The sequence below is a fragment of the Taudactylus pleione genome, unplaced genomic scaffold (assembly GCF_031769625.1).
Source record: "Taudactylus pleione unplaced genomic scaffold, aTauple2 ptg000216l, whole genome shotgun sequence".
In the NCBI taxonomy this organism is placed as follows: domain Eukaryota; kingdom Metazoa; phylum Chordata; class Amphibia; order Anura; family Myobatrachidae; genus Taudactylus; species Taudactylus pleione.
The window spans coordinates 4,685,734-4,698,101 of record NW_028284618.1 but is presented as its reverse complement, the minus strand read 5'-3'; the positions used below and the strand labels follow the sequence as shown (position 1 = coordinate 4,698,101).

At 44.6% G+C, this 12,368-nt stretch overlaps 1 protein-coding gene across 1 annotated transcript in view; it reads left to right on the top strand.

Annotated features, from left to right (window-relative positions):
- The window catches only part of LOC148517457 (macrophage mannose receptor 1-like), a 273,872-nt gene that overhangs the window by 213,100 nt on the left and 48,404 nt on the right, over positions 1–12,368 (top strand). The window contains exon 23 of the mRNA XM_088478603.1: positions 603–705. Coding sequence (XP_088334729.1) covers positions 603–705 — 103 coding nt within the window. The remainder of the gene's footprint in view (positions 1–602; positions 706–12,368) is intronic.

Genomic DNA, 12,368 nt, shown 5'->3' with positions numbered 1-12,368 from the left:
CAGCGAGACCCTACTGCAGGGTCTCCATCACAAGCCCGATGGTCGCGATGGTCAAGACCATCGTGACCATCATCATGGACGCTCGCATATGCTGTGGGTGGTCACCCACAGCTATGCGAGCGGCCAGAAGGCCGCTCCATTTTCAGGGAGGAGGGCCCTGATTCAGAGCGAGTGAATGTGTAACATTTTGTAGCTGAATGTGGAAGGAGGTGGATATTCTGCAGAACAAACCTTGGAAATTTCCACCATGACGCTCTGATCTCCCAGAGCTGGTACTACGATCTGGGTAAACACCGCAACTCACTAGGTACAGGGATTATGGCGTCCTGGTGATTTCCCAACTTGTGTTTCATGTACCATAAACCATCCCAGATCCAGGTCCGTTGTTTACCTCACAATTACTGTATTAGTAGAAGGGACTGAAACATATATAGAGAATACATAGAGTAGAAATAGAATACACATAAAATACAGTGCATAGCAGAACAATGCTCCAAAACATGGATTAAAAACTCGACTCCATTTTATAAAATTGCTGCAGAAATTTCTAATTTGTATTTGTTTTCTAAGAAGAACCTTCTCCTCTGATGATTTTCATGTAGGACGATTGTGTGGCTGTTAAACGTGGTTCGATTTTGGATGCTGGTAGATGGATTGAAGAGTATTGCAATTTTGTTAATGGATACATATGCCAGAAATCTCAAGGTATGTATCATCTATTTCAATAGAGCCCATGTACAGAGCCACATTTTTTACCTAAGTGTGCAACCACTCGCCAAATGCCATTACAAAATGGAAGTTCGTTCAATAGAACAGAGCCGTAACTAATGGTGCATACACACGGTCAGACTTGCTAGATCAACGATAAACAATTTGAACAATTTTACCAACGATTTCATGAACAATTAATGATTTCTGACAGAATTTAAATGAATGATATTGTGCAAATCTGACTTCAAACAGCAGATATCGTTATCTGACATGCGGGCACACGCATCGTTCATCGATGCATGCCAAACATGTCAACGATATGAAAGATGTAATGATTTTTACAATCGTTATCGTTCATATCTTCCAGAAAATCTGACCGTGTGTACCCTCCATAAGGCTTGTGGTGCCCGATGCAGGCCACACCCCCTCCATGTGACATCACCCAGACGAGCTACAAACACCAATGATTACAGCAAGGCTGTAGGAGCACCCAAATCTAATCTCTCTGCACATTGTACATCTGCCCCCACCTGCAGTGCAGCATGGCTTTGCCGAGGTGCACAGTTACATGCTTTCTTACTTTCCAACTCTGTATCCCTGGGCCTTGTGAGTTAGGGAGTGAAAAACAGCCCTTACACATGCGAGGAGGAGATGTATTATATGGTGGCATCAAATGCGATTATCGCAGAGATATTTTCCTACAGTTTGTCCATACATGTAGCAATCTCGCCGTTGCCATACAGTCGTATGGTGACGGTATTGCGGCAGTGCTTATTAAATATGATAAGATCACTTTTGTGTCTCTTAATTTTTTCGCATATCTCCAGGATTACCTGCCTGTATGTCTACTGTGTCAAGTAATTAATTAGCACTGCAAATCGCAGTTCCCGTTATTATTAATGGGATCTACAACCTCAGCCCTATGTACCAAACTCAAGAAAGCTAAACTTTTCGGAGTTTGGCCCTATTCTGCTGGGTACACACTAGATGCAAGGGCGGATCTAGACATTTTTTTTAGGGGAGGTGGTTTAGAAATTAATCCTGGTTCCTCCCCTCTCTACTAATGTCTCCTCCCACTTCCAGTCTTGCCCTCTCCCATTTTCAGTCCCAACTCTCCCAGCCTACTCATTCTGGGCTGTCACCGTTCTGCTCAACTCAGTTCTTATTTTTGTCCTCACTGGCGTACAGAAATTCGTATATAATCTATTGTAGAGAGGGGTCAAGCTCATACAACATCACTACATCTATCGTGGGAACATCATGTTTCCTATCCCATCAGCACGCGATAATTCTTATATATTACATACTGTACAATTGTTCTGTGTGTGTCCTATTTGGAGGACTTGGCAGCTTTTACTGCATGGCGGTGTCAGGGACGGCTCTGAATGACCTCAACAACCTGACCGGAAACCAACCTACCTCTCCCTCCATTACTGGAGTCCTGCTGCGCCCACTTCTGATCTTCTCTCCCCTCACTGAGAGGAGCTGAAATGGGTGCAATAGGACTCCAGCAGGAGAGGAAGGCAACACTACGCAGGGGCAAATGCAGCTTTTGTAGGGAGGGGTTTCCATATATACGCCCTCAAACTATATAACAAATTATATATATATATACACAGACATACATTGCCTTGAAAAAGTATTCACCCCCCTTTGCATTTTTCATGTTTTGTTGCCTCACAACCTGGAATTAAAACGGATTGTTTGAAGGTGTGCATCATTTCATTCACAGAACATGCCTACAGCTGTGAAGTTGTGTTTTTTTTTATATTGTGAATCAAACAACATTTAGGAGAACATAACAACCGAAAACTTCAGCATGCATAACTATTCACCCCCCTAAAGTCAGTACTTTGTTGAGCCACCTTTTGCGGCAATTACAGCTGCAAGTCGCTTTGGACAAGTCTCTATAGGGCAGCACAGATGGTGTAATGGTTAGCGTTACTGCCTCACAGCACTGAGGTCATGGGTTCGATTCCCACCACGGCCCTAACTGTGTGGAGTTTGTATATTCTCCCTGTGCTTGCGTGGGTTTCCTCCGGGTACTCCGGTTTCCTCCCACATTCCAAAAATATACTGCTAGGTTAATTGGCTCCAAAACATAAAAATTAACCTTAATGTGTATGTGTGTGAGCATGTGATAGGGAACATAGATTGTAAGCTCCACTGGGGCAAGGACTGATGTGAATGGCCAACTATTCTCTGTAAAGCGCTGCGGAATGTGTGTGCGCTATATAAATAACTGGTAATAAATAAATAAATAAATAATAATAAATGAGCTTGCCACATCTTGCCCCTGGGATTTTTGCCCATTCCACAAGGCAAAACTGCTCCAGCTCCTTCATGTTGGATGGTTTCCGCTTGTGAACAGCAATCTTCAAGTCTGACCACAGATTTTCAATTGGATTGAGATCTGGGCTTTGACCAGGACATTCCAACACATTTAAATGTTTCCCCTTAAACCACTCGAGTGTTGCTTTAGCAGTATGCTTCGGGTCATTGTCCTGCTGGAAGGTGATCCTCCGTCCCAGTCTCAAATCACAGGCAGACAAACAGGTTTTGCTCAAGTATATCCCTGTATTTAGCAACATTCATCTTTCCCAGTCCCTGCTGCTGAAAAACATCCCCACAGCATGATGCTGCCACCACCATGTTTCACTGTTGGGATGGTGTTTTTGGGGTGATGGGATGTGTTGGGTTTGCTCAGACATAGAGTTTTCCTTGGTGGACACCTTCCTCCATACATTTGGGGAGTCGCCCACATGCCTTTTGGCAAACTTAAATCGTGTCTTCTTATTTTTATCACGTATCAAGTAATGGCTTTTTTCTGGCCACTCTCCCATAAAGGCCAGCTTTATGGAGTGTACGGCTTATTGTTTTCACATGCACAGATACACCAGTCTCTGCTGTGGAACTCTGCAGCTCCTTCAGGGTTACCTTTGCTCTCTGTGCTGCCTCTCTGATTAATGCCCTCCTTGCCCGGTCTGTGAGTTTTGATGGGCGGCCCTCTCTTGGCAGGTTTGTTGTGATACCATGTTCTTTCCATTTGATGATGATGGATTTGATGGTGCTCCGGAGAATTATCAAAGATTTGGATATTTTTTTATAACCGAACCCAGAATTGTACTTCTCAACAACTTTGTCCCTGACTTGTTTGGAGAGCTCCTTGGTCTTCATGGTGTGATGCCTCTTGCTTAGTGGTGTTGCATCCTCTGGGGCCTTTCAGAAAAGGTGTGTTTATACTGACAGATCATGTGACACTTAGAGGTAAATTTACTAACAACCGAGATAGGTCGAGATTACCATCTCGGGAGATTTATTGATTTTTTTTTTTCCCTGCTTGCAAATTTACTAAAGGCAAAAGTCGGGTGAGTTAGATAGAGATTTCAATCATCTCACTCGTAAAACTTGGGTGAGATAGCAATCTCGAATCAAATCACCATCGGGGCAAATCGGAAGTACTTTTCACCTAAAACATGCATCTCTCCAATTTACCAAAAATTGGGATAACAAGCTCGGGTGAGATAGGAGCAAACTCTCTGTCAAAATCACTTTTCAAACTGAGCGGCGAGATGATCAGAAACATACACAAATCATTGTGATTTGTGTATGTTTCTTTCTGTAACTGTAAAAAAATAGGGATAATTGTGAGAAAAAAAAATGACGTGAGGTTCCCCCCCAAAAACACTAACCAGCCCTGGGCTTGGCAGCCTGTCCAGGTTCGTGGAGGAGCCACTCATTGGCTAAGCCCACGTGGGTCCCAGCCAATGAGTGGCAACTAATGTTAGCCACTGCTGATCGGCCGGCAGCCCGCCTTTGAAGTCTGCTCGTTCCCACAAGCAGACAATAGCGCAGTGTAACAGCATGCAGAAGCATGCTGTTACACTGTATCAGGGGCCCGTATTGGATTTCTACGGAGAACATCGTGGGACAGAGAGGTGAATATTGGATCTTTTTTTACAGGTAATTCCAAATGGATACTTTACGATGACAAGTGGACGTGAACATCTGGAACCAGGTGAGTTTGTATGTGTATGTATGTATGTAATATAGCTTTATTATCACAGTGTGTTGTGTGTTTATTTTACCATTTCTTTACAGGTGAAGTACAGGTACCAGTGGGCCCTTATTGCCCCGCATGCTGGTACTTGTTGTTCTCCAAGTACCAGCATGCAGGGTAGGCTGGTTGGGACCTGTAGTTCCACTGTAAAGACAATGATGAACAATCTATTTTTTACACAACACAAAACTCTATCAACCCACCACCAGCAAGGGGGGGGGGTCACCAACTCCCCAGGGATCCCTGGCCTGGGCTGACTAATGGTCAGTGCTGATGCCGCGGCTGGGGGTCCCGGTGAAAGGGCACCCCTGGCCGTGGCATCAGTCCCCCGTTAGAACGGGTCAGTGCTGGTTTTAAATATACGGGGTACCTCATGTCATTTTTTTCTCCTTATGTTTAAAACCAGCTCTGTCTCTGCTGCCTTGTGCTGGTTCTTAAAATACAGTGAAACCCTACACATTTTTTTCATTGTATTTTTAAGAACCTGGACAGGCTGCCAAGCCCAGGGCTGGTTAGTGTTTTTGGGGGGGACCTCACATCATTTTTTTTTTTTAACATTTCTCTATTTTTTACAAGGGTTAACAAACAAGCAGCAAGCACATATCTCACTGATATGTGCTGGCTGCTAGCTCAGGAGAGATTTGCAGAGAGAAAACACTGCAATCTCGGGTGATTAATCTCATGCAAAACGAGTTACTCGGGAGAGATATCTCATTCTGCTTCACCATCGGCAAACTCGTTTAGCTTCAAATAGCCTGTTGGTAAATTTGGAAAAAGAAAAGGAATTAAATCACCTGAATTTTGGCGAATTCCAGCGAGTTAAATCACTTTGAAAATCGGGACCATCTTGAATCTTAGTAAATGGACCCCTCAGATTTCAGACAGGTGAACTTCATTTCACTAATTATGTTACTTCTGAAGGTAATTGGTTGCACTAGAACTTTTGAGGGGCTTCATAGCAAAGGGGGTGATTACATATGCACATGTCAATTTTCAGAATTGTATTTATAAAGATTATTTTTTATATATTTTTTTTTTCTCATTTCACTTTAGCAAATTAGACTATTTTGTACAGATCCATCATGTAAAATTCAGATTAAAAAAATAAATAAATTACAGGCTGTAATGTAACAAAAAAGGTAAAAAAAGCCAAAGGGGGTGAATACTTTTGCAAGGCACTGTACACACACATACCCATATTCCCACATTAGAAATCACACCCCAAATCAGAGTTTATCTCCCTTATTAAAGTGTATACCATAGATCTGCCTCCCCAGTCCCCACTGACTCATAAAAATCATACCCTAAATCTTCATTGAAAAACATAATCCAAATATGCAATACCCCCACTCACTGATTAAAAACCCTGCACTTTCTCCTCTGCACCTCTTGTTAAATATCAGTATGTTTAAATCGCTAATCCTCACCAGGCTGCTTTTGGTTGGACCCATCATCTCTCAGTGTTGCTCTCCTTGATGCCTGCAGCTCCTGCGTTCTGATTGGTGGATAGTTCCAGCCATCCACCAATCAGTGTGTGAATACATCCCAACATGAGATGGCTTAGTCTACAGATGGGTGCTTACAAATGTGGCAATTGTGTTAATTGCAGATATATGAAAGTAGGAAAGACTTTCTCGCACCCAACACAAGGAGTGTCTTATCAATTACGACACAGGATGACATGTGAAACTAAGTTTGTCACTTATGTTATTCAATGCCTTTGCAAAAAAAAAAATTGTGATGTACTGACTGGTTTGTACAGTGCTGCACCACTAGCACCAGGTTCAGGTGTGCTTGGATGGCTTGGGTGGCCGATTTCCCCGTGTTCAGATAGGACACACCGTGACAGTGAGGCAAGCCTGAATTCCCCTTTTGCACACACAATGACCAGTCAGGAGGGAAGGTACAACGCAATTTTATTATTTGTTAATATTTAACAACAAATGAGAGGAGATATTTACCATATACATATGGAATGAAATAAACTACACTATTCAATGACAAGGTGTTTATTTATTACCTCCCCGTCATCTACCGGTGACCCCAGCTGGCAAGCAAGTGTTAACTACAAGAACCACAATTCCTGCAGAACTTTACCAAAACAATGAGAGACCTAAATGTGAAACCTGCTGCTCTAGCTTGAATCAATGGTGCTCCGGCAGTCTATAGCTGTGAAATACAGTCTGTGTTAACGCTCCCTTTTTGCTAAGAAAAACGTGGGAAAAAAACACATGCAGGTTAGGCTTATATCAGTAGTGCACCAGCAGCCTATAGTTTAAAAATACAGTCTGTGTTAACGCTCCCTTTTTGCTGAGGAATAACGTGGAAAACAAAACATGCAGGCCAAGCTTGTACTTGTAGTTCTCCGGCTGTAATGGCTAACAGTTCACGCAGAGTAAATGGCCTAAGCACAATAAAGCACATGCAAATTAGGCTGGTACTTGTAGTTCCCCAGCTGTAACGGCTAACAGTTCACGCAGAGTAAATGGCCCAAGCACAATAAAGCACATGCAAGTTAGGCTGGTATTTGTAGTTCTTCAGCTGTAACGGCTAACAGTTCCTGCAGAGTAAATGGCCCAAACCCAATAAAGCACATGCAAGTTAGGCTGGTACTTGTAGTTCTCTGGCTGTAACGGCTAACAGTTCATGTAGAGTACATGGCCCGAGCTCAATATTGCACACGCAGGTTAAGCCGGTACTTGTAGTTCTCCAGCTGTAATGGCTAACAGTCTATGCAGAGTAAATGGCCCAAGCTCAATAAAGCACATGCAAGTTAGGCTGGTACTTGTAGTTCTCCAGCTGTAACGGCCAACAGTCTATGCAGAGTAAATGGCCCAAGCTCAATAAAGCACATGCAAGTTAGGCTGGTACTTGTAGTTCTCCGACTGTAACGGCTAACAGTTCACGCAGAGTAAATGGCCCAAGCACAATAATGCAACTTTTACTACCAGAATTGCCAGCCGGGGTTACACAGGGCTAAATAAACAAGTAATGTACATTACATCACGGGAATTGACAAAGCAACAGATTCACAGTAAGCATACATCTTTTGCTAATGAGATGACAGCAAATGTAATATAAATTACAGCAGCATGAATGGACTTTGAAATGGATACCGGGCCAAGCAGTGTATAAGAGACAATTTATATTAACCCCAAAGATTCAAACATTCATGCAAGCAAAATATTAATCAGAATTGACAATAATAACACAGCAAGCAGTGAACAGCTTTACAGAGTGCTATAACAGATAAAGGGCCACGGAGGGCCACTATCAACCCTTTAGTTAACACACGAGTCAAACAGTAAACCGAGCCAAATACATATCACATGGCATTACATTTACTTTAAAGCTAGACATAAAATACTTTGTACATCACCCACAGTGGCATCGGACATGAGCCAACACCCATAAGGCAGGTCCCCTCCTGGACATGAGCCAGGGGTTCACAGGAAAGTAAATGACCACCAATGCAACTCTTGGGGAAAAGAGGGGGTGACCTATCTTTTACTTCCCCCCTATTTCATCACTACACACACACTTTACCTAATTTAAAACACTATTACTCCTTTCTACACCCAGTTGTGTGGGAGACTAACCCCCAGTCCCAGCTTTTACACAAAACCTAGTCTCCCAGCCTAATCATGGTTAGCCACAAGATAATGCATAAAGGATAATGCAATAGACCCAGGGGACCCAGATAGGATAGGTGTACAGAGGGGCAGGGCCTTAATGGAGGGAAGATAGGAGCTGTGGAGGGACAGAGTATAGGCATTTTTTGGTATGATCTCACCCCTGGCAGTGGCTATTCAGCCTCCTCCGATGTCCAGGGCAACTCTGGGATGCTAGGCACTGCACCAGAGCTCCCAGCTGCAGACAGGTATCTTACAAGGAGCAACAGGTGCAAAATCCCTTTTTCACAGGACTCTGTCCAGCAAACACACATAGCAGCAGGAGGGGTCCTGAAGCACTCTTCCTCTGGGGCTGTCTTTTCTTCTGCCCATGCGGGTGCCAGCAGGGTTTTCGTCACTGGCGGGACCTTTTCCTCAGCTAGGGCTTCATCCTCGACGATGGAGCGATGAGACCTCCTTCCCAGACAGATCCTTTTCTCTCCCAGCATGCGCAGACTACCATATGCAGTGACTCCTGATAACAGGCACTCAGGAAGGCAGTCCTTTATTCAGAGGGGGCTTCTTCCAAAGCAGGGTGCTCTATGCAAATCCCCAGGCAAGCTTGCTCCAGGGACTCACATCCAGCATCAGAGCACCTCCCCTGGCGGATTGAATAGGTAGCCTTCCGGGCTAATATGAAGTCTGGTAATTGTAATCCAGGGCAACATTAAAGTTATAGCATCCTTATTTTTACAGCTCCAAGGGCAGTCCACAGCAACTCATTACAGACAGCATATCAGGTGCAGTATTTGTAATCCAGGGTAAATGAGAGGGGTTAATGCTCCCCTATTTGTACAGATCCAGGGACACTTCACAGACACTCTTTACAGCCAGCACCAAGTGCAGTATTTGTAATCCAGGGCAAATAAAAGGGTTACAGCACCCCTCTTTTCACAGATCCAGGGGCACTCCCCAGACAAATCCTCACAGACAATCCTTTTTTCCATAAATTCTTCCCAGACTCCTTCTACAGAAATTCCTCCCAGACTCAGCACTGACAGCCCTGAGAAAGGTATTATATAAACTTTCCCTCACTCTCCTCCCTGTCGGTCCGGCATCTATGAGTGGACAGAGGGGACCCAGCAACAGGCCGCCTACAGGGATCTCTGCCTGGACACCCAGGCTACTAATAAATGGGGCAGGATTTTCCCTCCTAAAATGGGTCGCTGACCAAGGGGCACTTTCTACCTCCCTGTCTGCACAAGCTCAGTGGGGTTTAGGGAGAGCAAGGTCAGTCAAAGTTCACTATACCTGCCTATTATGTGGAATGGGGCTGCAGTATATCTATGTGTACATAGATAAAAGAAAAAAAATTGGGCGACCCCTATTTGGGAACAAACTTGGGGGTACCACAATTGTATATGGGCAAAACCATACGTATGGTGAAGGAAAGTATCGATTCATCGCTCATCAATTAAGAAAGCTGCAGCCAGTTGCAAGACATTTTGCACAGTCCGGCCACACCATCAAGGACTTTACTTTCATGCCTCTGGATCATGTACCCCCACTACGTCATGGTGGTGATAGAAGTAAAACATTACTTAGACAGGAGTGCCATTGGATTTACCAACTTGCATGTATGGCACCGGTGGAACTCAATAAGGAGCTATCTTTCTCATCTTATCTGTAGTGTGTTGAGGACTCTTATATTATGATGGCCATTGACACTATGTTTGTATATGGAGTTGTGGTTCCTTACTAATTATTTAAATGTTTTTCTTTTTTTTTTAATGTTTTCTTGGATACTCCTTGTTTATGTATGACCGCGGTGTGGGATTATTCTTGTCTCCACTTTTGGGGATTGGGTGATCCTATGTGGTGGTTCATGAGTGTACAGCTCTATTTATGACTGCCTATATGTACTTGGTTTAATATGATCTTGTGAGCTGTCTTTAATGTTACATAGATATTTGTTTTTTGTTAGGTTGGTTACCATGGGAACACAGAGCGGCTCTCTGACTGTCCGGCTTGTTGTGCGGCCGCTGTGTCACGTGATCGCGGGTGACATTTTGTTGGGGTTTTCCCATCAGCATCATCGCCATGTGATGGTGTATACCGCGGCTGCACGCTTGCCTGGACGGCTGGATTGGCGCAGTTTCCATTGATGGCTATACAGGTGAGCACTATTCTTTTACTGATAGGGATGTGTATTTATATACTGCACTTTGCACTTTGTTCTTGCTATCCCCTGACGACGGTTGAGACAGAAACAGCTGTCGGGACTAGGCACTGGGTGATGGACCCCAGTTAAAGCTGACGCTTAAGATACTGTATCTGTAATGTATGATACGCTGAAGATGCCTTTATTGTCTATATCAGTGTCGCAGTGAACCATATGACTGGATTAAATTGTTGGTGACCTTATTGGATTTTGAGTACTGGCCTCATCTCTTTTTGAGTACTGGCCTCATCTCTTTCAGCCCCTGGTGGATAACTCTGCAAGTGGACGGTTTGATATACTGACTACATTGGCCTAGCACCTGATATATATATTATCTGGTGTTGTGCGGTTTTCCCTACATACTTTATCATTGTGTGATGAATACATCCCACCACTGTGATTGGTGGATGACCGCTGCCAATCAGCATTGCGCAGCCTAACAGAGCGGCCGTCCGGCATCCGCTGCATGCTGCGACTGCAGTGTAAAACAGAGCATTTGGGGATGAGTGACATCCAGCTACTGCCACCAGCTACCTAGCCAGCCCATCCAGCAGCCACTCTTCCTGTGCTGTTCCCACCTTCCAGAGATCCCATGTGCAGGGTCCTCCTCCAAGAGACTGAGGAGCTGGGATGGGGGTGTGTCGTCCTGCTCCGGCCGGGTGCCACTGCAAGTTCCTCAGGCTGGACTGACTGGTGAGCTGAGGCCAGCCGGCAATATACAATCTGCCCGGAGGCGGAGCTGCACCACTGCAGCATCAATACAAGACTTCACACTGCGGAGGCTGTGACACCCTGATCGCCCCCCCCCCCGGATCCACCACTGACTAGATGATATGTTTAGGACAATGTTCTTTAAGCCTATGGAGGCTTGCGAGCAGGAGAGAGATCTTCCGATCCCTCTCCCGCAGGCTCTGGCTAGATGCGGAAACTAACTTTGTGCAAACTGAAAGACTTCTACAAAATGGTCTGGATGTAACTCGCAGGGTCAGTGGTTATGTAACCGCTGTCCCTGTGAGTTTCCCTTAGTACATAGCAGGGATATTTTCATTAAAAAGAAAATATCCACTGTGAAATTGATCCTTAATAATCTTGACAGTTCTGTTGTTATTATTACATAGGGATTGATTCAGCAAGGATCTCAGTTGCTAGTACGCAATCGGACGATTGTTGCATTCTACACATGCGTATGCATCGCAGTGCGTGAATTAGCTATCGCGATCAGGACTGCGATCGCAGAGGCTATGCAGACCCCTCGCAGAGTGATTGACAGGAAGCACCGTTTGGGGGTGGTGATGGGGGGTGGTCGGCGAAACACAGAAGTGTCAGTGCGTTCATGTCAGGGGCTTGCATAAATTATCCACTGCGAGGCGAAGTCTCCTAGCACGCGTGGTTGTTAGCAATTTCTGAGTAAGGTCAGGGCTTGTGCAAGTGTGTGTATGGGTCCGATGGTACTCGAATGTACTGATGGTTTTGCTATTCTGCTAAGTGTTATGGATGTGCGTATGGCAAAGTGGGCGTCCTTATGTAGTGCTAAGTTTGCATTGCGATCACAATCGCTTAGCTTGCTATCACAGTTGAACTGCGTGCGTACGCAATATTGCGATCCGTAGTGGATCAGGCCCACAGGCCCCTAAAGCTGATACTCGTGGTATAGAATCACTAACACAACTGCCCCCATTATGTATACATTCAAATGGGATTATCAGTGCCATTTCCCTGCATTGGTTACTACCACTACTGAGGGCACTGCAAAAAGGGGCACTAC